We start from the raw sequence: 27,441 nt of genomic DNA on the forward strand, positions 1-27,441 counted from the left end.
GATCAGATGAACCTTCTTCCGCAGAGATACAAACATTCTGCAAGGTTGGATCCGGTTCCAGCAAGTGATATGCCTGAACGGGAGAAACAAGGGCGGAAAGCCAAGTGTCACATCTAAATACAACAGGAGCTAGAATGACCCCAGGATCCTGATCTTTCTTCCCAGCCGCTGCTGCCTGTACCTCTTCCAGTTTGAAACCTCTGCCATGCCTAAATCTGGCACCGTTTCCCACCGGCCTGTGTAAACATTTGTAGAGAAAAGAAAGATAAGAGGGAAATATTCTCTGTAAATAGCAGATTGCTGGGTGCCAGCAGGCATTATTAATACATTAGAAATGTCAAATATTTTGCTGCAAGGACATCGTGGTGCGGGGAGTAAATGTGAGGATTACAAGTTTGCTTCGGAGCCTTATTCCAATGCTTGCAACTCACCCCCGTATGCAGTATTGTGGAATTTCGTTTTTTAAAATGCAGTGAGATTAAAGGGAAGAGCCCAATTTTGACTTCCTTACTGCAAATAATATGGAAGAGTATGGCATTCTAGTAAACATCATCGGGGAATATTAACCTGGAAAGCCTGGGCTGTCGTGCCCAAGAATGGGCTTGAAAGCAGCAATCATACTGGTGTGGGGTCCAGTGTGACCAATTCTTGTGTGTGGTTTAATTAAAGGCGGGGGTGTGAATTACCGTATTTTTTTGCTCTATAAGACTCACTTTTTCCCTTCTAAAAAGTAAGGGGAAATGTGTGTGCGTCTTATGGAGCGAATGCAGGCTGCGCAGCTATCCCAGAAGCCAGAACAGCAAGAGGGATTGCTGCTTTCGCTGCGCAGCGATCCCTCTTGCTGTTCTGGCTTCTGAGATTCAGAATATTTTTTTTCTTGTTTTCCTCCTCCAAAAACTAGGTGGATCTTGTAGTCTGGTGCGTCTTATAGAGCGAAAAATACAGTATGTGTGGAGTTTTCACTCTCTGTGTATCTGCGTGAACCTCTGAAAGACATTCTTGGGCAGAACGCCTAATCCGGAGGGTGCTGTGGGGTCCTCTAAGAAAATGGGTGGGTGGTTGCATGGAAGAGCCTTCCTGTGATTTTTCTGAGCAGCCAAACGAAAGACACACCTGGCTGTTGAACAGCTGTGTGCTCAACTGATCCATCCACATCAATGGCAGACATGGAAGTCAACTCTAGCAAGCAGATCTCTCTTGCTGGACCCAAGCGACAAGCAAGGAGGGTGACAGGCCTCCCCAGCAGCAAAAGAAATGAACCGAACACACACACACACACACACACACACACACACGAGAGAGAGAGAGAGAGAGATCTCTACTGTAATGTTTATTAAATAGTACTTTTAAAAGGCTTTTATACAAATAATAGAAACACAGTTTGAGTTTGTCTTTCCTTAAACACTGAAGAATCACAGTAAAAGCTTCAAAGTCCACATGACCTGGCTCAGCCAGTAATGGTCGAACTACCTTGAGCTGGTAAAATGTGAGAAATTCTGTTTTCCCTGCATACCACTTTTTCCCCAGTGGGGTTGGTTTTCTTCTTTCGTTTTTTCATCCCCATGCTCCCTTGTCAACACCTCCCTGCAAACGCAAGGATCGGCTACACTAAAGCCTTCCCTCCTGTCAGCCACAACAAAGAGGCCTTTGAGGGGGTGGGGAGTAACACCTATTTCAACAAAGGCATTGGTAGCGCAGGATTGGACTACTTCTTTTTTCTCTCCTCTGTGCACTTTGGAAAGGGGGGGGGGAATTGCCAAAGAACGTGGATCAGCAAATATAACACTTTTCCTTTTTTTTTGCAGGTGAAGATGTATTTGACATGAATGTATGCACCGTTTTCCCTTCCTTGCCCTGTTAAAAATACAATCAGTCAAGTTTTCTGCATTAAAACAGTAAAGCGCCCAGCAGAGAGGTAAGTGAGGTATCAGCTATGCAGCATTTGGGCCTGATTCTGCTCACTGAGTGCACACAGCCAAGCCCCTTTACCAACCAACATGGAATACCAAAGTACAGGACTCTCCAAGAAGGAGCTGGTTTCGTTTCTACGCATTTTGCGCCAAAAACTCCCCGCTGCATTCATGCCAAGGTCAGTAACATCCTCTGGCCGCCGATTTAAAGGTACAAGTAGTCCCGCGTAACCACGCACATACATAACGCATACAGAGAACACACAAGCACGCGCAAACACATATGCGTTGAAATATATGTATACACGAACTCTCACTCTCTGCATGTCTACTATAGACAGCGACTCTACCTTTTAATATATCTATTAACTCCTGTCAGGTGACCTTCACAGATACAGCCTGTCCTCCTTCATACAAATATAAGAGAAATAAAAATTGGGGGCGCAATCCTGCCAGAGTTTAGCACGTGCTTATCTCTCCCATTGAAATCAATGGGACCGAAATAAAGCTGCTACCTTCGGCCGGCTCAGGCCCCTTTCTTTAATGACAGTAGCAGCAATCTGGTCTGCAAAATGACCCTGTACATTACTCTCTGCGTTTCTCTTGAAATTAGGGGGGAAGCGGAGAGACGTCTGTATGTGGAATATGCCGGAAAGACACAGGAATCCTCTATGAAAATGGACTTTTTTATGGTGCCACAACAAGACTGCTGGAAAGGCAGTGTTTTTCAAACTTTCTACCACCAGGGAAACTTCCACATCAGCTTCTGCCAAGATAGAAACCCCATGAGCATCAGCCACAGAACTCCTGGACTGAATCTCGAGGCCTGTTTTTAAAGCAGGCACACAGTTCGCAAAAGATGCTGGCTTTGGGTTCGTTACCTTGCTTGAACTGTGTGCCTGTGCTCTAGGACAAAACCCAAGGCTTCCCAATGTTGTGGTGCAGTTTAGGAAAGATTTGCAGCAGTAGACCAAGTTGTTTTTCGGGGATGTGTGTCTACCGGTGTTACTGATGTATAAAAATAACTCCTGCAAAGTTTCCAGGGAATCCCGGCGGTTCCCTAGGGCACGGTATGAAAAAACACAGTTTTAAGGCCCAGGGTCTGCCACAGAATTAAATGCACTGGAAACATTTGAGTGCAAGGAAACCCAACTCTGTTCTGGATTGTGGCGTTGGCACGTCCCCGAAAATACCGTATTTTTTGCTCTATAAGACTCACTTTTCCCCTCCTACAAAGTAAGGGGAAATGTGTGTGTGTCTTATGGAGCGAATGCAGGCTGCGCAGCTATCCCAGAAGCCAGAACAGCAAGAGGGATTGCTGCTTTCGCTGCGCAGCGGTTTTTTTTCTTGTTTTCCTCCTCCAAAAACTAGGTGCGTCTTGTGGTCTGGTGCGTCTTATAGAGCGAAAAATACGGTAAGTGCTTTGCTTGTCCACTTGTATACTGAAGTAAAGAACCATCGCACGTGCCAAAAGCTCTGTTCATTTTGCAAGATAAGCATACATGCCCAAAGCTGCTCTGAGGGACATTTCACATGTTACGCGGCAAGCAAAACCTGTTCGCTATCTGTTCGCACATGACAGGGTGCACACCAAAGAAGCGAAACATGTGAACTGGGCCCCAATGCTTGCTGACATTATGTTCCTGGGATACTGCACCTCAACAGCTGTGCCGGCACAACGTCACAAAACATGCTATTGTGCCAGCATCCCAGCAACGTTATCCTGGCATGCATGTTTACGGTTGGGTGTCACCCCACAGCAGATTTCTGAAATTTCTGCTGCAGATCCCCACCCGCTGAGTCTGGAGATCCTTCCTACATAGCAGCCACTTGGATTTCTCCTAAAAAAGTCACTTGAAGATGGCTGAAAGAAGAGCTGAAACAAAAGGCATTGGAGATCAAAACTTAGCATTTGTAAACTTCTCTTTTACTGGTCTGCGACACACCTCAGGCGTGACAGCATTAGAAATATATTGGACCAATTGAAAGGACAAAACTCTACCCAGTAGAGATCCAAGGACCACGATGATGATGATGATGATGATGATGAAGATGATGATGATTGTGAGGATGAAAAGGAAGAGGAACAGGGGAAAGGGGGGGACGCCTCCCTTGTATTTTGATACAGCACACACCTCTAAGTAAAGGGAAAAATATTTTTCTAAGGCACTTGATTAAAAAAAGATACACACACGTACGAACACAAAACCCTTCGGAAACAAACACTTTGCCTTGCAAATCACTAGGGAGCAAGTTGCACTGTTCTGAAGGGATAGGAGGGTGGGCAGCAGATTGGTCCAGACCTTTTTTTTCTGTTTCCCCGACAACCGCACTGGAATATCAGACGAGACTCGATGCCTTGCAAAGGATGGTAATAGTTGCTTCCCACCCAAAGGCCTAACTCTGCAAAGAAGCGATGCTTTGGCTGGGCAGAAAGCACCAGGGCCATGCCAGCTGTGCATGTGCTCAAAGGCAGCGCCACTCAGAGGTGGGGGGGATCTGTCGCTGTGGGGATGTTGTTGGACTACAACTCCCTTTATCGCTGACAAATGGCCAGACGTCTTTGCAGAATGAAGCCCTTAGTCCTAGCAAATGAAGAAACTTAAATGATGCCTGTTAAAAGGAAGGAGGTATCCGCAACCACTCTCCATCGGGGCTTGATCGCTGTGTTCTTCCCCCCTCCCTTTAACGCCATTCCTCCCCCTCCCCCACGAGAGTGGTCACAGCATTAACAAAAATATATATAGCAGCCTGTCCTCCTCTCAAAGAATATAAAAAGCAGTCTCCTGAGTTCCCGGGCATCTTATAATTGTGTCTTTTGTTTGCTGCGATTTTCTTATAATAAAAGGAATGGGATTATAAAGGGAAGTGCAGGAGGGGGGAGAGGACAGAAAGAAAAGTAAAAGACAGCCCTTATGATGAAGGCCTCCGCTGTTTCAATCCATGATCTGGATTTAATAAATGGCTCTTATTCGCAAATCACTTTTAAGGCTCTTCAGCCTCTCTTGAGCAGGCGCCTCTGTCGAATTTCGCACCTTAGGCTGCCTTTCTCTTTTGCTTTGTAATCTGGGAAGAAAGCACGGCTGCTCCCATTGACCCGCAAGCCTAATTCCTGATCAGAAAAAGGTAAAGGCAACAACATACTTTCTTTTTTTGGGGGGGGGAGCGGGGTGGTGTGTCTATAAACTGCAGCTTGCTGGGCTCGTCTTACCGACAGAACCAATCCCTTAAAATCAAGGAGCCTTTCTGAATGGCGATAAGCTGAATTGGGGTGGGTGGGTGGGGAGATAGGCTCGCATGTGTGGTTGTGTGTAATTTTGAAAGATTAGCCTGGCCACCGGACGAGGAACCGGGGGTGGGGTGTGGGGAGAGGGGAGGGCGGGGAGAAACTCTCTGGAGTTTTCTCAACTAGGGAAAAGAAGTGGAAAATAACGTTCAACATTCTGTTTCTCACTTCCTAAATACTAACCAAACGTTTGGACTCTTGTGGATTTGATTCACTTGAATTAGACATAACAACAATAAGCGTGGCAGCTCTTTCGCCTGCCCCAACCCGGTTCTAATCATGAGAACAATAAGCCGTAGAGTTCTCTCCGACGGTCATCCTTCCCCCTGGAAAAAAGAAAGTTTACACCGTCCTCGTTTCCTCCTCCTTTTTTGAAACGGCAGGGCTGTCCGTGACTCCTCCCCACTTGGGTATTCCAGCTCCGGCTTCGTGTAAGATTATGGCATTCAGCTCCCATATAAAAAGTAATCTTCACCAGCCACTTTTGCTGGAATGAAATGTCAAATGCGATTCTGGTGCAATCAGTCATGCTTCAGAGCAGCACTTTTGGTGGTTCATTTTGACCTTGTGCTTGATGCCGTCATAAAGCTCAAAGTTGTAGTTCTCCAATGTGGTGGAGCTCCGAGAGGACAGGCCGGCGTAGGAACACGTGCAGTACAGGAGTAACCCGGCGCAAATTGCCCCCAGGAGCACACCGAGGGAACTCATGGCTATGATGGTGACCAGAATGGGGTCCAGTGTGTACAGCCAGCTCTTCTCTTTGCCCATCTTTGGGGTGAGCGGAGAGTTTGTTGAAAACAGCGTGTTGTTGTTCCTCTCCATGCCTAAGTAGTCTGAAACAGAATTGAAGCAGGCGATTAGAAAAGGAGTTATCTTCATTTGCCGTATTTTTTGCTCTATAAGACTCACTTTTTCCCTTCTAAAAAGTAAGGGGAAATGTGTGTGCGTCTTATGGAGCGAATGCAGGCTGCGCAGCTATCCCAGAAGCCAGAACAGCAAGAGGGATTGCTGCTTTCGCTGCATAGCGATCCCTCTTGCTGTTCTGGCTTCTGAGATTCAGAATTTTTTTTTTCTTGTTTTCCTCCTCCAAAAACTAGGTGCGTCTTGTGGTCTGGTGCGTCTTATAGAGTGAAAAATACGGTATTCTTTGATAACTCCAACCAGTGCAGTTAGGGAAAATGTACAAAACTAGTTCAAATATATGTTGGAAGTGTAAGGAAAAGGAAGGGACATTTTATCATATGTGGTGGGATTGCAATGTAATTTTAAAAAATTGGGAAATAATATACAATGAATTGAAGAAAATGTTCTATTTAACATTTGTTAAAAAAACCTGAAGCATTTTTGTTAGGGATTGTAGGGAAAGATCTGCCCCAAAAGCTGAAAAACATCTTCATGTATGCAACAATGGCCACGAGAGTATTAATAGCACAAGGATGGAAGACTGAAGAAACCCCAACTAAAGAATCATGGCAAGAAAAATTGATGGACTATGCAGAACTGCCAAAACTGACATACAAGCTACGGGACAAGGATAACTGTGACTTTAAAGATGAATGGGAACCCTTTACAAAGCGAACTGGACTCCTTTGCTGGTTTTGAATAAACATTCACAAACTTTTTATTGATTATAATCAGCTAAATAGTTTGAGGATCTATACAACTGTGTAACATGCAGAAAACAGCATTTTTAGAGAAATCAAAGACTGGAACTGAGGGAAGTCGCGGGGTGGGGGTGGGTGGGTTCTGTGGGGGGAGGGAGGGGAGGGAGGAAAATGGGGCAGGAAATAAGGATGATATGTTTCTGGATAATATGTTATGTTTTAATTTTGAATAAAAAAGTTTTAAAAAGACAAAGAAAAAGAAAAGGAGATATCTTTGTAGCCCATATGCTAGCTCACGGGCAAGGTGGTCCTCACGAGAGCTGGGTGATATCTCATCCCAAACCAGTTTGAAGTCCATGATGGACTTTGCAGAACTGGCCAGATTGACCTGCAGGGTTCGAGATCAGGGCGATCAAAAATTTCAAAGGGATTGGAGAAAGTTTATTGTATATTTGAATAATAATTGCAAAAATTTGAAGACCCTAGCAGGATTGAAACAAATCCTACAATGCGGACAATGGAAGTTAAAGAGCTAAATTGCGAGACAGGACTTGAAAGCGGAAAACCTGCTGAAGGGAAGTCATATGCTTGGCAGAGCAGAAAGTTTGCTTGTTTGTTATTGTATTGTCGATAATATTGTTTAAGAAGGAAATAAATAAATAAATAAATAAATATTTTTTAAAAATAAAGAATGAAGTCCATCTCGTGATATCGGTTTCATAATTTTTGACCTGGCAATATACAGTGATACCTCGGGTTAAGTACTTAATTCGTTCCGGAGGTCCGTTCTTAACCTGAAACTGTTCTTAACCTGAAGCACCACTTTAGCTAATGGGGCCTCCCACTGCCGCCGCGCCGCCAGAGCCCGATTTCTGTTCTCATCCTGAAGCAAAGTTCTTAACATGAAGCACGATTTCTGGGTTAGCGGAGTCTGTAACCTGAAGTGTATGTAATCTGAAGCGTATGTAACCTGAGGTACCACTGTATTGTGAATCATGATGTGTGTGTGTGTGTCTGTGTGTGTGTGTTTGTGTGCTGTGTGGAAAACCACAATGTGGGGAAAACCGTGAAGCCAACCAGTGCCTCTACCTAGCTCCATCCTTATTTCAGACATCATGATATATCAGCTGGTGATATATATCACAATGTTGAAAACCAGATATCGCCCAGCTGGAGTCCTCACATGATCACTTTAGGCGATGGGCTCATGTGTGGGAAATATATACCGTATTTTTTGCACCATAACACTCACTTTTTTCCTCCTAAAAAGTAAGGGGAAATGTCTGTGCGTGTTATGGAGGGAATGCCTACAGGTGGCATGCCTACGGATTTTCCTCCTCTAGAAACTACGTGAGTGTTATGGTCGGGTGCGTGTTATAGAGCGAAAAATACGGTATATATCTCTCTGCCCCAACTTTGCTTCCAATTTGTACTGTCTGAGGAGGTATGGATCTGGTAGGGGCAGCGTCACCCACACCTCCAAATTATCTCTCTTTACGATTTCCCCACCCTAGGTTTTCCTCTCTGCTTTTCTCAAAGAAATCCTGCACAGTTCTGGCTCAGTGTGATGAAAAGAGTGCAAGATAGCGTTCCCCCCACAACGAATCAAAACTGTAGCTGTTGGTTGCCAAATTTCTACGCCTACTTTGTCCTCTGTTTATGCTCCAGCTGATTTCTGTTCCTCTTGATGTATCACATCTGAAGGATGTTAATTCTGACGTGCTCACAAAAATAACAACGTGAGGGGGAGAATTCAGAAGAGCTTGTGAGTTCAAGTCATGGTTTTTGAAGTAACTTTTTCTCACACAGTGGCAGCCAGTTTGTTTACTGCACTCCAATGTATTAAGGCCCTGAGGAGAATGCACCCTCAATATTAACTATCTAGAAAGGTAAAAGGTAAAGGACCCCTGGATGGTTAAGTCCAGTCAAAGGCGACTATGGGGTTGTGGCGCTCATCTCGCTTTCAGGCTGAGGGAGCCGGCGTTTGTCCACAGACAGCTTTTCAGGTCATGTGGCCAGCAGGACTAAACTGCTTCTGACACAACGGGACACCGAGATGGAAGCCAGAGCGCATGGAAACACTGTTTACTTTCCTACCACAGTGGTACCTATTTATCTACTTGCACTGGCGTGCTTTCGAACTGCTAGGTTGGCAGGAGCTGGAACAGAGCCACGGGAACTCACTCCGTCGTAGGGATTTGAACTGCTGACCTTCTGAATGGCAGGCCCAAGAAGCTCAGGGGTTTAGACCACAGCTTCACCCGTGTCCCTTGTAACTATCTATACTCCATGTTGTCCTGGAATCTCGATAACTGCACCTGCCATTATCCAACAGGATGGAGGAAGTTTCTCCACCTGTGAAAAAAACCTTCCTTTCTGAAGTTTCTCTTCTTCTTGACCAGGCATAGGCAAACTCTGGCCCTCCAGATGTTTGGGACTACAATTCCCATCATCCCTGACCACTGGTCCTGTTAGCCAGGGGTGATGGGAATTGTAGTCCCAAACATCTGGAGGGCCGGAATTTGCCTATGCCTGTTCTTGACTCTGAGTGCTAGATTGTCATACATCAACTTACTTCAGTATATAGTCCCCGCCATTAACAGATAAGTACCCCAGTATTTGCAGGACAGTCTATTTCTCAGGAAAGAGGTATAGATCTGTGTCTCTGCAGGGCTGGAAAAGTCTTTTGCCTGGGATCCTGAATAACTGTTGCCAGTGTCAACTACAGTGAGCTAGGTGGACCAATGCGATGACTTGGTATACAACAGCTTGCTATGTTCCTGTGATGTACAGATTTACGAAGTCAAAACATGCTTCGGCCAACCGGGGCAGTAGTTATCAAAATCTGGTATGCTCCAGTGGTCCTTAGAGCAGTGATATGGGTGGTCAGACCAAATCAGATTGTTTTGTGATTCAAGGACCCGTCCCCCGCTTGGGAATAATAAAAAACACGTGGACACGGCATATAAGGTTAATGGGCTAGAAAAAGGCCACAACTTGAGAAGGTATTGGCTTAGGCATTGGACAAGAGCAATTTGACTCTACCCACTCAGGATGAGGGGCGAGTCTAATGAGGGGTTAACCACCAATAGGGGGAGCCTGTTGATGTAAATGCAACTATAAGCTCTCCCCTGATGTCACCGGGGGCTGTGCCATGCCCCCCGCCACACAGGGCATCGGACAGGATCCATGACTGCCGGATTCCTTTAACGGAATACCCACCTTGCCCTTCCATACACCAACAACACATTCCAGTGCCTAACCACTAGATACCAAGAAAGTTGTGATGATTGCTATGAGGTAGGCGGAAAAAACCAAGAAGCCGGTGCCAATTTGCCAATTGAAAAAAAACTCCTACCAGGCCCCCTGAGCAACCCAGGGCGACCAACCATGGGTCCATAGCAAGGTCAAGTGAGAAACTACGCACTAAAGGGAGTGGTGGGTGGGTGACTCGCAGAAATCGGCAGGGCAGTGGAGGGGGAGAGCTGGCGCGGCCGCATTTGAACGGCTAGACCACGCCCCCCGCGGTGTCTCTCGATTGGGTGACCGGCTGGGAGGCGTGCCGCGCCAGCGATGATGACTGGGCAGGGGGCAGAACGCCCCCTGCGTGATGCGGGAGCCGGCTCCCACTCACAATACCTCCCCTCCGGAAGGAGGAGAGGCTTTTCCCAGCCAACTAGTTTAGGTTCCTATCTAAAGCGGCACAGACCGTGATTGACTATCCAGTGGGAAATTCCAATAGCCATCCATCACTAGTTGGCTCTATTGGAAGGTACCTGTCAGGGGTTCAGGGACAGAGGCACAGCGGGGACAGGAGATGGAGAGCGAATGGGAAGAATCCGAGGACAGCGGGGGGGGGGAGAGTGACAGTGGCCCGAGGGATTCCATGAGCCTCTCCAGCGAATCAGAGGATTCCCAGAAGGGGGCGCCTGTGGTCAGGACAAGGGGGGTCCCAGGGGGGACGCATCAGGGACAAGGGGCCAGCAGGGAATCTCAAAGCGGCAGCTGGGAATCAGGACCAGCTTCCCCTCCAGAGCGTGGCGAGGGGGGGAAAGTTCCAGTGTGTCGGGGGAAGCAGCTCCGTCAGCAGGAATGGAAGGAAGGTCAGGAGAAACCATCCTCCCGGAAGGGGAGGGAAGCAGTGAAGGGAGCAATGTAACGATCAGAAGGAAGGTTGGGAGTTGGGCGCGCGCGCCAAGTTCAAATGTGCAGGCGCGCGGGAAAACAGAGAGCCCGAATGGGGAGCCAGGTCCTAAAGCCCGCAGAAGGGAGGGGGAGCAATCTGGGGATTCGGCGTCAGAGGAATCCAGGAGGGGCGAAACCCCAGCGGGCAGGAAGACCCTGCGGAAGAGGGAAGAAAGAAGGAGGTGGAGCAGAGCAAGGCTCTTGAACTGGTGCAGGGGAGGGACTGACTCAGAGGGGACTTCAACGGTCTAGCGTAACAGACGTAGGGCTGCGCGCTGCGGCTGTGAAGAGGAGAATGAACTTCAATAAACACTTCTGTATATAAAGAGAAACTGGCGTTGGTCTTTTGTGAGCTGGGACCTGAGGCAGCCCTGAGAGTACCGTATTTTTCACTCTATAACACGCACCCAACCATAACACGCACGTAGTTTTTAGAGAAGGAAAACAAGAAAAAAAAATATTCTAAACGAAACAGTGGATATATGATTTTTGTGGTTCATGCTGTGGCCACAGACATGTGATCTGACAGTGAGTTTGGAGTAGCCCAATGCAAAAATCCTGAGGATCCATGTGGATCCATGCTTTGTAACCACGTTTTTGCACCACTGCGGCCCCAGGCAACAGCGGGTGCGTGATTTTTTTGGTGCAAGATGTAGCCATGGACATGCTATGTGATCTGATGGTGAATTTGGGGTGACCCAGTGCAAAAATCCTGAGGATCCATGTGGACCCGTGCTTTGTAACCACGTTTTAAGTGGGGAGGGAAGGAAAAGCACTCAAGGGACAAGGAGCACGCATGGGGTGTGTGGAGAAGGATGCTGCTAATAATGCTATTTAGCGAGCTGAGTGGGGAGGAGAGAGGGACAGAGAGCCTGCTTGCTTTAAGGGAGCCAACCGGACAGGAGCCGCTTACACTCGTGTAAGCGGCTCCTCTCCTCTCCCGCTTTGCTCCTTTAAAGCAAGCAGGCTCTCTGTCCCTCTCTCATCCCCACTCAGCGGCTCTTCTCCCGCTTTGCTGTTTCAAAGCGAGCCACGGAGGAGGGAAGGAAGGGGAACCATGGATCCTCTGCTCACAACTGCAGCAGATCCCCACCACCACCCGTAGGCATTCCCTCCATAACACGCACAGACATTTCCCCTTACTTTCAAGGAGGAAAAAAGTGAGTGTTATGGTGCAAAAAATACGGTATTTCGAGAGAGGCAGGCGAAGACAACACCAGACTCCTCCTCCTCCTCCTCCATGGCTGGTTTTGCTTTGCTTTGCTTCAAGTGTATGTTTGTAATGTATCAACTGCATTTTATAAATGCTGTGATCTGCTCTGGGAACTTCCATCAGAAAGCAGGGTATTAATCTGCTAAGTAAATAAATACGTCGAGTGTGACCTGACTCTCCATTTAAACAACTGGCCACTCCACATAATGAAAAATGGTGAACTGGGTACAGAAAGCAAAAAAAAGAAAAGAAAAGAAAAGAAAAAAGAAAAGAAAGGCTCAAATATTTCTAAACGTGAAATGAAGCCTCGTAACATTTGAAGATTTTTACTACATCTCAATCCTCTTTAATGGTGTGACCTTTAATTTAAATGACCTTTGCTCAAGCCCACGAGTCTCACCCTCCCAGACATCCCGGGAATTACTTCCAGACTGAAATGCCTTCTGACATTATTTTCATATACTCCACATGTACTGTTCATACTTTTAAAGCAGCGGCAGGGGATCTCTGGCCTGTGGGCCAATCTGATAAATAATAATAATAATAATAATAATAATAATAATAATAATAATAATATTTATATCCCGCCCATCTGGCTGGGTTTCCCCAGCCACTCTGGGCAGCTCCCAACAGAATGTTAAAAACATGACAAAACATCAAACATTAAACACTTCCCTAAACAGGGCTGCCTTCAGATGTCTTCTAAAAGTCAGATACAGTGGTGCCTTGGTTTATGAACCTAATCCGTTCCAGAAGTCTGTTTTTAAATGAAAGCATTCTTAAACCAAGGCGTGCTTTCCCATAGCTGCGGGGGACTCAATTTACAAATGGAACACACTCAACAGGAAGCGGAACATATTCTGCTTCCAAGGCAAAGTTCACACACCAAAACACCTACTTCCGGGTTTGCAGCGTTCTTAATCCAAGTTGTTCATAAACTAAGCCGTTCTTAAACCAAGGTACCACTGTAGTTGTTTATTTCCTTGACATCTGATGGGAGGGCTTTCCACAGGGTGGCTGCCACCACCGAGAAGGCCCTCTGTCTGTTTCCCTGTAAGCTCACATCTCGCAGTGAGGGAACCGCCAGAAGGCCCTCAGAGCTGGACCTCAGAGTCTGGGCTGAATGATGGGGGTGGAGACGCTCCTTCAGGTATTCTGACCCGAGGCACCAACACTTTTAATGGCGCTCAGAAACGTACTGGGATGCTGCGAAGGGTGGTCCAAGTTGGTCTGCAAGGCTATTTCCCCCACACCACGCCCAATTGCCCATTCCCTGATGGCACCCATGGTATCAGCTGATGGGCATTAGGGTGGGGTTGAATCCTGTTGATTATTCAGCTTAAAGAGTGGGGGTTTTTTTGCCAATGAATTCATTCCAAAGCCTACCTATTCATTCCACTGGGCAACCTTTGGGAAGTGTCAGGGAACTGCCATCGGTTCAGGAGGGAGAGAGGAAAAGCCGGATGGATTACAGAGAGCCCCCAAAGATCATAGAAAGCAGCGCCTCCAGTGGAGAGGAGCTGCAGGGTTCGGAGGAGGCAAGAAGAGTTTGGATTTGATATCCCGCTTCATCACTACCCGAAGGAGTCTCAAAGCGGCTAACATTCTCCTTTTCCCTTCCTCCCCCACAACAAACACTCTGTGAGGTGAGTGGGGCTGAGAGACTTCAGAGAAGTGTGACTAGCCCAAGGTCACCCAGCAGCTGCATGCGGAGGAGTGGGGAATCGAACCCGGTTCACCAGATTACGAGACTACCGCTCTTAACCACTACACCACACTGGCTCTCACAAGGCGTTGCCAGGACACCTTGCCTGGGCAAAGCGGGGAGGGGAGAGGTCCACCGTTACCCACACCCTCCTTGTGCAGTAAGGTTTCGCGCCGAGAGGGGAGGCGCAGACTGGACGTCAAGAAATTGCTTTTCTGGAGAAGGTTTAAGCCCCGCCCACTCACAGATTCTGCCAGTGAATGAGTCAGCCACGGGAGAGTGGCCCTCTGGACAGATAAAAATTTATTTTGCACCAAAAGCAAGGCTTCACAGCCAAGCAGGGAGGTATTTGCCTGCTTGCTCTTGAGCAACCCCTTGGAAACCCAACAGGAAGCCTAGAAGCAGGGCCTGCTATTGTTCTCAAAGTGTATTCAGAGTGCTGGTGTTGACCTTTAAAGCCCTAAACGGCCTTGGCCCAGTATACCTGAAGGAGCATCTCCACCCCCATCATTCTGCCCGGACGCTGAGGTCCAGCGCCGAGGGCCTTCTGGCGGTTCCCTCATTGCGAGAAGCAAAGCTACAGGGAACCAGGCAGAGGGCCTTCTCGGTAGTGGCGCCCTCCCTGTGGAACGCCCTCCCATCAGATGTCAAAGCGATAAATAACTACCTGACATTTAGAACAGTGTTTCCCAACCACTGTTCCGTGGCACACTAGTGTGCCGCGAGATGTTGCCTGGTGTGCCGCGGGAAAAATTAAAAAATTCGAAAGAATTTTTTTTTTTAAGTCAAATTTTCGATTGGGGCGCCGTCACTAGATGACCCCTGGGGTTCCCTCCCTCCCTCCCGCTCTGCGCCTCCCTCCTCCTCCTCCTCCTCCGGGGAGGCCCTTCCTGGCTCTCGGCCAAGGCTTGGCGGCTGCCACTCACTCACTCGCTCGCCCACCCGTCCCTCCATCCCTGCACCCGGCCTCTCCCCCTCCGTCCCCGGCGCGGGGGCTGCCGGGATCCGTAGTCCCCTCACCCTTGGGCTACGCGCCCGCACGGGGTGCGCAAACTACGTTTCCCAGCGTGGCCTGGCGGGCCGGGCGTTTTGTGTGAAGCGCTCTTCTCCCGGCCATGGAATGAGCGCGGCGGCGGCGGCCGGGCGGGCAGGGGCTCTTCCGCGCAGACCCCGCGCAGCCTGCCTGCGCCCCCGCGGAGATCGGGCGGCAGGATGGAGCCCGGGGATCCCCGCAGAGGCGGAGCGGCGGAGGCGGAGGCTGCCCCCCAGGTAGGGCTGCGTCGGGGGGGGTTATTTTTGCAATGCTGCATCCTCGCCGGAGGGGACACATCGGACCGCGGGGAGACCCCTTGGCGGGCGTGCAAGGCAATGCATGCGTGCAGGCGTTGCATGGAGTGCAGTGCAATGCAATGGCAACGCGGCGCCCTGCATGCATGCATGCAACTTCCACTGGCGCTCCGGACTTGGCAGGTGAGGGGGGTCCCCAGTGGGCGGCAGAGAGAGCCGGGAGGGCGAAGGGGAGCCGGGGGGAGCAGCGCTGCTCCCCGAGCCGAGCCTGGGGGGAAACTTCGGTGTCGTTGCGCCGGGTGTTGGAAGCGGAGGCTGGCGGGGGCCCCTCACCTGCAAAACCTGGTTGCCTCTCATATATTTCGTGCATTGCATTCATCGCCCGCTTTCTCCTCCAAGGAGCTCCCGGGGGCGCGCGTGGTTCTCCCCGTGTTATCTTCGCAACAACAGCCCTGCGAGGTGGGTCAGGTGAGTGGCCCAAGGGAGCACCCAGGGATTGTCCTGGCCAGGTGGGGTGATTTGAACCCTGCTTTCTGCCCGGTCTCCGTCCTCATTTAGCCCCCACATGTGCATGACTGTGCATGACTGAGGTTTTCCCCCCTCGTCTTGGCTATGGTGTGAGTCTGTGCTGTTAATTAATGGGGTTCTGCCTTCGGAGAAGATGAGCCAGCCCTCAAGGAGGTGATTATGTAATTTGCTAGCAATTCATGTCCCTCCCGGCGTGACGCTGCGCGCTGACGTCACGGGGCTGTAATGGTGGTGTGCCTCGAGATTTTTTTCATGAAACAAGTGTGCCTTTGCCCAAAAAAGGTTGGGAAACACTGATTTAGAATACATCTTAAGGCAGCCCTGTTCAGGGAAGTTTTTAACATGTGATATTTTACTGTATTTTTGGTTTCTATGGAAGCTGCCCAGAGTGGCTAGGGAAACCCAGCCAGATGGGCGGGGTACAAATAATAAATTATTATTATTATTATTATTGTTCTCCAGTAACTGGTGCCCAGAGGCATGTTGGACGTCAATACTATGTAGCCATCATGACTAGCAGTCATTGGTTTCAACTTGTGGCTGAGCATCTTTGATAAAACGTATTTAACCCAGAACTTGAGATTCCACTGTATCTCTTGTTCTCAAATGCCTTGGTTCCCAAATGCCGAAAACCCAGAAGTAAGTGTTTCGGTTTTCAAATGTTTTCCGGGGCACCAGCAACAATCAGAAGCCACGCCTTGGTTTTCGAACATTTCAGAAGTCAAATGGATTTCTGGAATGGATTAAATTTGGAGCTTTTGTTTTTCCTATTTATTTTGTGTTTTGGTTTTTGAGGCTTTTTTTGTTAATTTGTTTTTGTGACTGTGTGGAACCCAGTTCGGCTACTGATTGATTGTTTGTGTGACTGCGGAAATGGATCATCATTGCAGGTTAGAATTTTTTTTTTTAATAATCTACAATACTGTCTTATTTATTTAATATTACAGTACATTGATTATTGCTTTCATTTTATGGATCAATGGTCTCGTTAAATAGTAAAATTCACGTTAAGTTGCAGTTTTAGGGGTTGTTTTTAAAAGTCTGGAACAGATTAATCTGTTTTGCATTACTTTCTATGGGAAAATGCGCCTTGGTTTTGGAACACTTTGGTTTTGGAACGGACTTCCAGAACGGATTAAGTTTGAGAACCAAGGTACCACTGTACTTTTCCTGGAGCGGCATAAGGCACATTGCTTTTAAAATACAGTGGTACCTCTAATTAATAACTTAATTAGTTCTGGAGGTCCGTTCTTAACCTGAAACTATTGCTAACCTGAAGCACCACTTTAGCTAATGGGGCCTCCTGCTGCCGCCGTGCGATTTCTGTTCTCATCCTGAAGCAAAGTTCTTAACCCGAGGTACTATTTCTGGATTAGCGGAGTCTGTAACCTGAAACGTCTGTAACCTGAAGCGTTATGCAACCCACAATATCTCATACTCACCATCTTCAGAGTCTTCTCCAAAGTCTTCCCCGTTGATTGAAATGTCATCCTCTAAAGCTGGGAAATCGACTGGAATGAGAAATATTTTGTTGTTACTCTAAAATTCTGCATCACCAACCAGCAACGACACACTTTTCATAAGATATGCAAGCTCAAGAAAGCATATTTTTTTTTAGGCTATTCATAACCAGGGCCAACTTCCGCTAATATTCATGAGCACACAATGGAAGATATGTATATCATAGGAGCTCTTCTTTCATCTCTACCAAATAATCTGCTTTTAGGGAAAATGAAAGGGAGGGGGGGAGGAGTAGAACTAGATAATTCTGATTGCTGTTGAAACATTGTCAGTAGTGTCTTCATAATGGCTATAATTCATTAGCAACCACAGACACAGGTATTATCTTTGTAACTTTCAACAATGACCATCATTAGTCACCATTAACACAACATCCATTTGGCACACTCTGCGTGCCATCATCTGGCGTGCTTCTCAGCAGATGCAACGACCCAAATGACCCACTTTCAACCTGGGCTTCAAATGAATTCAAAGTGATTTATGGAATGATGTGTGTCATCATCATCACCTAGGTATTAATATAAAAGCCGGACAACACTAAGGAGTTGCAGAACCTCACAAATGGGTATCAGGTATTTATGAAAATTATTTCTGTGACCCGAGCCTCTTAGTGTGGGAGATTTTTCTTTAGGTTCTTTGAAACATGTTAAAATATAGGTCCAGAGAGTATTGCGAACAGTGCTAGGTCTCTATCACAATCTGCATTTCATTGTACATCTCCTTGGGAAGTTGTTTTCAAAAGGCATTTTTAAAAAAAGGGGGGGGAGAACATGTACAGTGGTACCTCAGGTTACATACGCTTCAGGTTACAGACTCCGTTAACCCAGAAATAGTGCTTCAGGTTAAGAACTTTGCTTCAGGATGAGAACAGAAATCGTGCCCCGGCGGCGCGGTAGCAGCAGGAGGCCCCATTAGCTAAAGTGGTGCTTCAGGTTAAGAACAGTTTCAGGTTAAGAATGGACCTCTGGAACGAATTAAGTACTTAACCCGAGGTACCACTGTATACATATGCAGAATATATAGTTTCAGCACCTTTTCTTTCTTTCTTTTATAATAATCTTTATTGGTTTAAAATACAGACATAAAAAACCATTCACAACAGAAACACAGAAGAAAAAGAAAAGAAAAAAGGTAAAAAGAAAAAACCGTATACAAAAGGAAACTGCATCTTCTCGGATAACAATCAGATAAAAGTTTTGGATATAAAACTTCAGCACATTTCAGTTTCAGCACGTTTTCAATGCATGGTTCTTTTGCGGTTAACATGTTCCATAATATGTTTCCTTCCACTGTGTGCATTGTCCCACATTTTCAAAAAGTCTAATTTCACACACGTATGTATGTACAGTAGTACCTTGGTTCTCAAACGCCTTGGTTCCCAAACACCGAAAACCCGGAAGTTGAACGTACGATGCGGCTGTCGGCTATTGTATCTGGGGTGCCTGCTCTAATTAGAAGCTGTGCCTTGGATTTTGAACATTTCAGAAGTCTAACGGACTTCTGGAACGGATTAAGTTTGGCGCTTTGGTTTTTGCTATTTATTTTGTGTTTTTGAGGCTTTTGGGGTTAAATTGTTTTTGCGACTGTGTGGAACCCAGTTCAGCTACTGATTGATTGATTGTGACTGTGGAAATGGAGAAAAGCCCCCCATCCAAACAATGACTATCATCAGTGAAGGTAAGAGGGGAAAAAATAATTTTAATTTTTATCATCTACAGTACAGTGGTACCTCGGGTTAAGAACTTAATTCGTTCTGGAGGTCCGTTCTTAGCCTGAAACTGTTCTTAACCTGAGGTACCACTTTAGCTAATGGGGCCTCCCGCTGCCACCACCGCATGATTTCTGTTCTCATCCTGAAGCAAAGTTCTTAACCCGAGGTACTATTTCTGGGTTAGCGGAGTCTGTAACCTGAAGCATCTGTAGCCTGAAGCGTCTGTAACCCGAGGTACCACTGTACAGTGGATGCTCGGGTTGCGAACGTGATCCGTGTGGGATGTTTGTTCGCAACCCGCAGCGTCCGCAACCCGCAGCGGCACGTCTGCACACACGAAGGTTGTGATCCAGTGCTTCTGCGCATGGCGACCGCTGAAACCTGGAAATAATCTGTTCTGGTACTTCCGGGTTTTGGCGGTCTGCAACCCGAAAAAACGTAACCTGACACGTCTGTAACCCGTTGTATGACTGTACTATCTTACCGTATTTTTCGCCCTATAGGACGCACTTTTTCCCCTCCAAAAATGAAGGGGAAATGTGTGTGCGTCCTATGGGGTGAATGAAGGCTTTCGCTGAAGCCTGGAGAGCGAGAGGGGTCAGAAGCTATCCGCAAGTCTTGCAAGCCTGGCGGGATGTCCCGCGGGCTCGCAAGGTTTGCGGGCAGCAGCCTGCAGCCCAAAAGCTGGGGGACAGCGGGGAGGCGCAGCGCCGCCACCCCGCTATTCCCCGACCTGATCTGGAGGCTGACAGGGGGGAGAAGCAAGCCTGCTTCTCCCCCCGCCAGCCCCACAAGCTCGCGGGATAGCGGGGAGGCAGAGCGCCCGCCAGCCCCACAAACTCGGGGGACAGCGGGGCAAGCTGTCCCTGAAGGCAGAAGAGGGAGACGTCTCCCTCTTCTAGCTTGGGGATGGCTGCGCAAACCTGGGGGGAAAATAAATCCCCCCCCTTGATTCCCCCCTCCCAAAACTAGGTGCGTCCTATGGGCCGGTGCGTCCTATAGGGCGAAAAATATGGTATTTATTTTATAATACAGAACATTGATTATTGCTTTCATTTTATGGATCAACGGTCTCCTTAGATAGTAAAATTCATGTTAAATTACTGTTTTAGGGGTTGTTTTCAAAAGTCTGGAACGGATTAATCCATTTTGCATTATTTTCTATGGGAAAGCGTGCCTTGGTTTTGGAACGCTTTGGTTTTGGAACGGACTTTCGGAACGGATTAAGTTTGAGAACCAAGGTACCCTGTATACCACTTGTTCTCTTGGCACTTGATGGCTTACAGCTAAGGGCAGTAGTTCTGGCTGTTTCGACGCAGAATGGCCTGACTCACGTAGAAAGAGCAAGGTAAGGCAGTTTCATTTTTAACAGTGCAAAGGGATTCGGGGTGAGAGATGTTTGACTTCCGGCAGCTGCTTAAGTGTTGGGTCGAAAGGGAAAGTGCTCACGAGGAAGTAGCTTTGGGGGACGTTTGCCACAAGCCAGGGGAAGTCTCTGCATTCCTTCCCAGATCTCCTTTCACTGTTTTCAAAGCATTCCCCTCTCTTGCAACACGACTGGCATAGATCCATTTGAAAGCATAAGCAACTGAGACCACCATATCTAGCTTGGTCCTAAATTTGAGGACTGTCTGCACAGAAGAATCTATCTGTGATGTCTAATTTGTGACACCTTGGAAGACTGGCAGATGCAACTAATAGACTACATGGAGATGGCGGAAATGACTGGCAGAATCCAAGACCAGGGAGAGGAGTCAGTGAAGGAAGATTGGAAGAAATTTAAAATTTATTTGCAGAAATATTGTAAAATTTTTGAATGTTGAGGACATTGAAATGAATCGCAGGGGCTTTAGCAATCAAGTAAAATGTAAGATTGGATTAATAACAGATAAAATAATAGGATATGAATTTGCTGAATTAATTTTTAAAAAGGATACAAGAATGGGAGACGTGAGGAAGTCGGGAAAATAAGTTAATTGAAGATGAGAAATTAAGAAAGAGGGAATTTTTGTTTTTTGTTATTATATGTGTTTTTATCTCTCTTTCTTTTTTTCTTTTGATGTGCTTAATGTTTGTATTTTTGTATCGTATTTTGTGATTTTGTATTTTCTTTGTCTTTGTATTTTTCTTGAATGCTCTTTTATTGTGAAAACTTAATAAGATATTATATATATATATAAAAATAATTTGTGACGGCTTTCGCACATGCAAGTCATTAACTGAAGCCGTCAGGTGATGAATTTGGATGTGTCACATGTGGCGGGAATGCCGACCTATTAAACAATTCTGGAATGAAATTTTTGAAGAAATCAAAAAGATGTTTAAAATATCTTTCAGTAAAAAAACAGAGGCATTCCTTTTAGGTATAATCACAAACGATATTCCCGACAATCAAAGGAAAGTATTCCTTTATGCAACGACAGCTGCCAGGATGCTTATAGCAAAAAATTGGAAAGGGAGAAAAATACCATCAATGAAAGAATGGCAAATTAAATTTTGTGAATATATGAATCTGGCAAGACTCACAGCATTCATAAGGGGACAATCGGACCAGAAATTATTAAAAGAATGGGGATGTGCTAAAGATGATATGAAAAAAACATTGTTCTGGAGTAAGCATATCGGTATGTAATGAATGATGCTTCACAGGGTTAAAGAAAAAGAAAAATGGTGTAAAAAAGTACAAAGATGGTAGAAATCTACATTAGACACAACAATACAGTAAGAGTAAAATTTTGGGGTCTTAGAACAAAGGAAGGAAGTATATGTATGTAATGACTAGATTAGAATGATGATATGGTTTTATTTGTAGATGTATGCTTTTTTGTTTTGTTTTTGGTTTTTGTGTGTGTGTGTGTTCTGTTTTTCTTTCTTGTTTGTATAGTATTATTTTGGATTCAATGTTTGTAATTTTTGTTATGATGTTATGATTTTGCATTGAAAATAAAATATATTTTTTTAAAAAAGAATTTGGATGCGTCAACAGAGCCAAAGATGGCTCCATCTCAAGTTGCTGAACCTCAAACATCTCCAAGATTGAAGACAAAGAGCAGAACCACTGAATTTTTTGCCCTATGCTCTCTTAGGCTAAGCAACACAAATGGAGCCACTCCTACCATTCTAGGAAAAAATGTATTCTGCTGTTCGGTGTCTCTCACACAAACAAAAAACAAACAATCAGCCGACAATTTGTAAGGCCAATGAAGTGAAACCATGAATATGTGCCTGACAAGCATTGCACAAACAATTTGCCTCGCAAGCAATGTGGTGATATAACATTCAGGAATTACAAGCAATTATTAAAACTACAGATGTACTTGCCACAAGGAAAACTAAACATGAATTGCTGTGCAGAAATACGTAAGAGGCTCTGCTGCTGGAAGAGGCACCAGCTAAGTATGTCTCTGGAAAAGGAACGGTTCCAGCAGCCGGAGCAAAAAGAACTGATACTGCAGCTCTGTAGCAGCCGGGCTTTCAGGGATGCAGCCAGGGCCAGCCAAAAGCATCATGCTACCTGAAGCACAGCCCAAACGCTAGGGCCAAGGCTTTCCTAAGTCTTGCTGCTGTATTTAGTCACCAATTCCTCCCCCTTGCCCCTCGGGGTGTACCCCAAAACAGATTATTTCACCCTGCTGCACGGCCAGCACCAGTAACATCACAACTCGTCTCCAGGCAATGGGCCTCCATGCTAGGGCAGCTGCTACTTTCGTACTGCTCTGCTTGAAAGACCTACATACCGGTCTTGAAAGACCTACGTTGGCTCCCAATACGTTTCCGAGCACAATTCAAAGTGTTGGTGCTGACCTTTAAAACCCTAAATGGCCTCGGTCCAGTATATCTGAAGGAGTGTCTCCACCCCCATCGTTCTACCAGGACACTGAGGTCCAGCGCCGAGGGCCTTCTGGCGGTTCCCTCACTGCGAGAAGCCAAGTTACAGGGAACCAGGCAGAGGGCCTTCTCAGTGGTGGCACCCACCCTGTTGAACGCCCACCCACCAGATGTCAAAGAGAACAACAACTACCAGACTTTTAGACAACATCTGAAGGCAGCCCTGTTTAGGGAGGCTTTTAATGTTTGATGTAGTACAGTATTTTAATATATTTTTTTGGAAGCCGCCCAGAGTGGCTGGGGAAGCCCAGCCAGATGGGCGGGGTATAAATAATAAATTATTATTATTATTATTATTATTATTAGTGCAAATTTCTTGGAATCTACACTCATCTCCTGCAGGAGGAAGTCAGGAAGAGAATGTCACTTGTAAAAAATGGTCAGTGTCATTTCAGAAGGGGGTGTGTGGATCTGTCTATCTCCAGTCTGTGTCCACTTAGCATGAAGTCTACCCGTCCTGTTTTCACATTACAGTGCTGCCCCGCAAGACGAATGCCTCACAAGACGGAAAACTTGCTAGACGAAAGAGTTTTCCGTTTTGGAGGTGCTTCGCAAAACGAGTTTCCTATGGGCTTGCTTCGCAAGACGACAATGTCTTGCGAGTTCCTGCGGGTTCCCCCCCTTTTTCTAAGCCGCTAAGCTGCTCCTCAGCTGATCCGATCAGCAGATAAGCCGCTAAAAGCCGCTAATAGCGCTAACCGCTAATCCTTCAATGGGCTTGCTTCGCAAGACGAAAAAACCGCTAGACGAAGAGAATCACAGAACGGATTCTTTTCGTCTTGCGAGGCACCACTGTAATCATATTTTTTAAAACACCCACAAGAAAACTAGTCTCTAAAATGCATCTTTTGTCACAAAACACATTTTACACGAGCATTTCATCATTATGTGTGCATTTCTTAATGCATCTTATTCTATAATATGCATCTCAAATGCCCTTTTTGTATTTTGAGCTGAGAAGCGAAGTGCAAAATTCAGACAAGTGCAAAATCCAAAGGATAATTACATTGATCTGGGAACTGCGGACAAGACTGGTTTGCTTTGGAATTTGGGGAGATCAAATTTTAGCCGTTAAAGTTTGTTGTACTGCTTGCTGCTGCTTCCTCGATAGTGCTTGATGGCAACAACGCTCAAGTTCTGTTCAAGGAATAAGATTTTAGAAAGTAGCACCCAAAACAACAGGTTGCCACCCTGATAGAGAAACAGTTACTGAACCACAGGGACAGGGATTCCTGCACTAAAAGGGGTTGGACTACATGACCCTCAGGGTCCCTTCCATCTCCACAATTCTATGATTTTAATAACTTCTTCACATATACAATGACATGGCAGTGAATTTCCATATACAAGCAACCATATTTTTGCAGTGGCCTTAAGACAACCCTAGTTATGTACCAGGGTTCATTTGAAAATAGCACACAGCGTACCGCATGTGGTGGGGTTGTAAAAAAATAAAGAGCTTTTGGGAACTTATATACAATGAATTAATTTTTTTTTTTCAAATTAACATTTACTAAAAATCCTAAAACATTCCTTTTAGGTATTATGGCATTAGACATTCCAAGAGAGAAAGGAAGGTTTTCTATGTACACAACAGCAGCAGCGAGAATGCTGACTGCCAAGGGGTGGAAAGGAGAAAAAACACCAACAAAAGAGGAGTGGCAGGTCAAATTATTTGAATATATGGAATTAGCCAGTATGACAGAGAAGATAAGGGATCGGTCAGCCCAAAAGTTCAATAAGGAATGGACATAAATAAATAGATAAATAGGTACCACTCCGGCGGGAAGGTAAACAGCGTTTCTGTGCGCTGTTCTGCTTCACCAAAAGCGGCTTAGCCATGTTGGCCACATGACCCGGAAGCTGTACGCTGGCTCCCTCGGCCTGTAAAGCGAGATGAGTGCTGCAACTCCAGAGTCAGCCACGACTGGACCTAATGGTCAGGGGTCCCCTTACCTTTACCTTTTACCAGTGCCTTACAAAGTTCTCTCCCGGAGATGTTGCAGAATGCAAAAAGTCCCTTACGATAAGTAATTCCAGCTTAGTCACAACTGGAATCAGAACACAGCATGTGTGGTGTCGTTGTTTTTTAAAAACCAACAAAACCCAACAAAAAAGTTGAAGCTCTATAACATTTGCAGGAAGTCATTATTTTAAAAGTGAGTTCAGATTTCTCATCCCACTTCAGAACCAAGAGACCCAGATGGAAACATCTGCATCGAGAGCTGAAAAGTGCCTCTTGGAAGCAGAATCAAACGCGGACAGCATTACTGAGTAAGGGGAAGACGGGGGAACTCAAGAGGGTGCCTGATGCGCCAGTTATACATTAAAAACAAATAGTGATTTTCAGCCTTGTGACCTCATTGGATCCAAGAGGATAGGATTAGCAGAAGGAACATGATCTATCCAAAGTTAGCAATTTTCTGTTTTAATGGAAGAGGAGAATAGTGTTCATGCCTAATGTTCCTATTATAGTAAACAGTGCTTACTTGGGCTAGATTTCCCACCCTCTTTTTTTGATGTTATCAATGATTTTTATTCATTCATACTTTTCATGTTTATACATGTCACTAATTTTACAATCATTTTGACATTTCAAAACTTGACTTCTTTCTTCCTCCTTTTGCGGTTCCTTAAATTTGTTTTTAATATCTTCTGCATATCCAAATTAACTTAATTTACTCATTTATTCATACTCTATAATTCCCACCCCCAATTATATGATTTGTAAATCCTTTATGAACTTTCACCTTTTCATACCACAAATAAGTGTGCCAACCAAAAATATTACCATGACCTTCTAGAACTAGAATATGTGGATTCTCTAATGTCATCCATTCCTTCAGCCAACAAAGACAAGATGCCTCATAATATATCCAGCAGGGAAAAGCCTCCTCTTGGCTGGATTTCACCCTCTCTCCCTGGAACATAGTGGCCTTGCCTTCAGTGTAATATACTGAGCACGTGTTTTGGTGTGTTGTGACCCAGCTGCTTATATCTCGATCAGATCTGTTCTGTGGCAGACAAGCACAAGACCTTTGGTGGACATTCCAGCTGACAGGAGCCTGCTGTCTTCATGGAAGGTCATGACGGCAGCCATGTGGTTTGAGAAGCTGGGTGGGCAATTTTCGTCTTCCCACATCGCAGGAAAGCCTACATTTCAGGGGGACTTGCCGGCGCATAGCACACGAAGGAGTAATTTAGCAGATATGAACTGCATCCCGCCGCACTGGAATTTGCGAAATGCCAAAGGCTTGCACTCCAGGAATTAATTCTTAAAGCACATATTCAGAGGAAGAAATAAACAAAGAGAAAATTACAGAGTAGCCCTGTGGATTGAGGGCTGGGCCTGAGATCCGAGTTCCCTGCTGAGCTATAGAAATGCTGGTTGACGGAGCAAGTCACTTGCTGCCTCATTTTCCCAACTTAAAAACAGGAATTACAGCATCCTACATCACCGAGTTGCTTTGAGGACAAATCTGGTTTTGTATTAAAAACGAAACGAAAGCAGAACTCTGAAGTAGAGAAGAAAATAAAAGCAGTGGTGGGAACATGAACGAACACACACACACACACACACACACACACACACACATGCACACACACAAAAACGCATCCCAAGATGGACCAAAATCTGGCAGAGGAATGCTGGAGGATACTCAAATCACACGCAAGGACAGATTGTGAGCAAATGGCTCCTTCTAAAAGAATGCTAAGTTAACATGCAAAACTTGGGAGACTTCACATGCAAAATTAGATTCTATCCATCCATCCAGAATCTTGAAATATTTGGTATAGAAAGTCTAGTGTTTCATTGCTCCGTGCTCTTCACCTGAGCTTTTTTAAAGGAAATATTAGAACTGCCTAGGGATTACCGATCAGAAGCTCGGTTGTTCGAATCCCCGCGACAGGGTGAGCTCCCGTTGCTCGGTCCCTGCTCCTGCCAACCTAGCAGTTCTAAAGTATGTCAAAGTGCAAGTAGATAAATAGGTACTGCTCTGGCGGGAAGGTAAACGGCATTTCCGTGCGCTGCTCATGACCCGGAAACTGTCTGTGGACAAACGCCGGCTCCCTCGGCCAGTAAAGCGAGATGAGCGCCCCAACCCCAGAGTTGTCCACGACTGGACTTAATGGTCAGGGGTCCCTTTACCTTTAATGGGGATATTATGATTTGCATGTAAAGGACCTGACGCTACAACATACCCATGCATTCCCTCCATGTTGCACTGGCATCTTGGCATTGCCACCCTTATCTGAACAGTGGTAGTAGCTTCACATGACTTGCCAGGAAAGGGTTAAAGGTAAAGGGACTCCTGACCATTAGGTCCAGTTGCGGACGACTCTGGGGTCGCGGCGCTCATCTCACTTTATTGGCCGAGGAAGCTGGCGTACAGCTTCCGGGTCATGTGGCCAGCATGAGTAAGCCGCTTCTGGCGAACCAGAGCAGCGCACAGAAACGCCGTTTACCTTCCCGCCGGAGCGGTACCTATTTATCTACTTGCACTTTGAGGTGCTTTCGAACTGCTAGGTGGGCAGGAGCAGGGACCGAGCAACGGGAGCTCACCCCGTCGCGGGGATTCGAACTGCCGACCTTCTGATCGGC

General features: G+C 46.1%; 1 protein-coding gene across 2 annotated transcripts in view; it reads right to left on the bottom strand.

Annotated features, from left to right (window-relative positions):
- Positions 1-1,317: 1,317 nt before the first annotated feature.
- NRP2 (neuropilin 2) overlaps positions 1,318-27,441 on the bottom strand; it is a 238,472-nt gene continuing 212,348 nt past the window's right edge. The window contains exons 16-18 of one of the 2 annotated variants that reach the window (XR_014518665.1): positions 17,161-17,229; positions 3,244-6,029; positions 1,318-3,187 (exon numbers count right to left, since the gene is read on the bottom strand). Coding sequence is in view for 1 of the 2 variants with exons in the window: in XM_083472896.1 (XP_083329022.1) it covers positions 5,722-6,029; positions 17,161-17,229 (377 nt within the window). In the remaining variant the exon portion in view is untranslated. Of the gene's footprint in view, positions 6,030-17,160; positions 17,230-27,441 lie in introns of both variants that reach the window. The other variant, XM_083472896.1, reaches the window with a different exon arrangement.

Source organism: Podarcis liolepis (genome assembly GCF_965112155.1).
Source record: "Podarcis liolepis genome assembly, chromosome: 1".
Classification (NCBI taxonomy): Eukaryota; Metazoa; Chordata; class Lepidosauria; order Squamata; family Lacertidae; genus Podarcis; species Podarcis liolepis.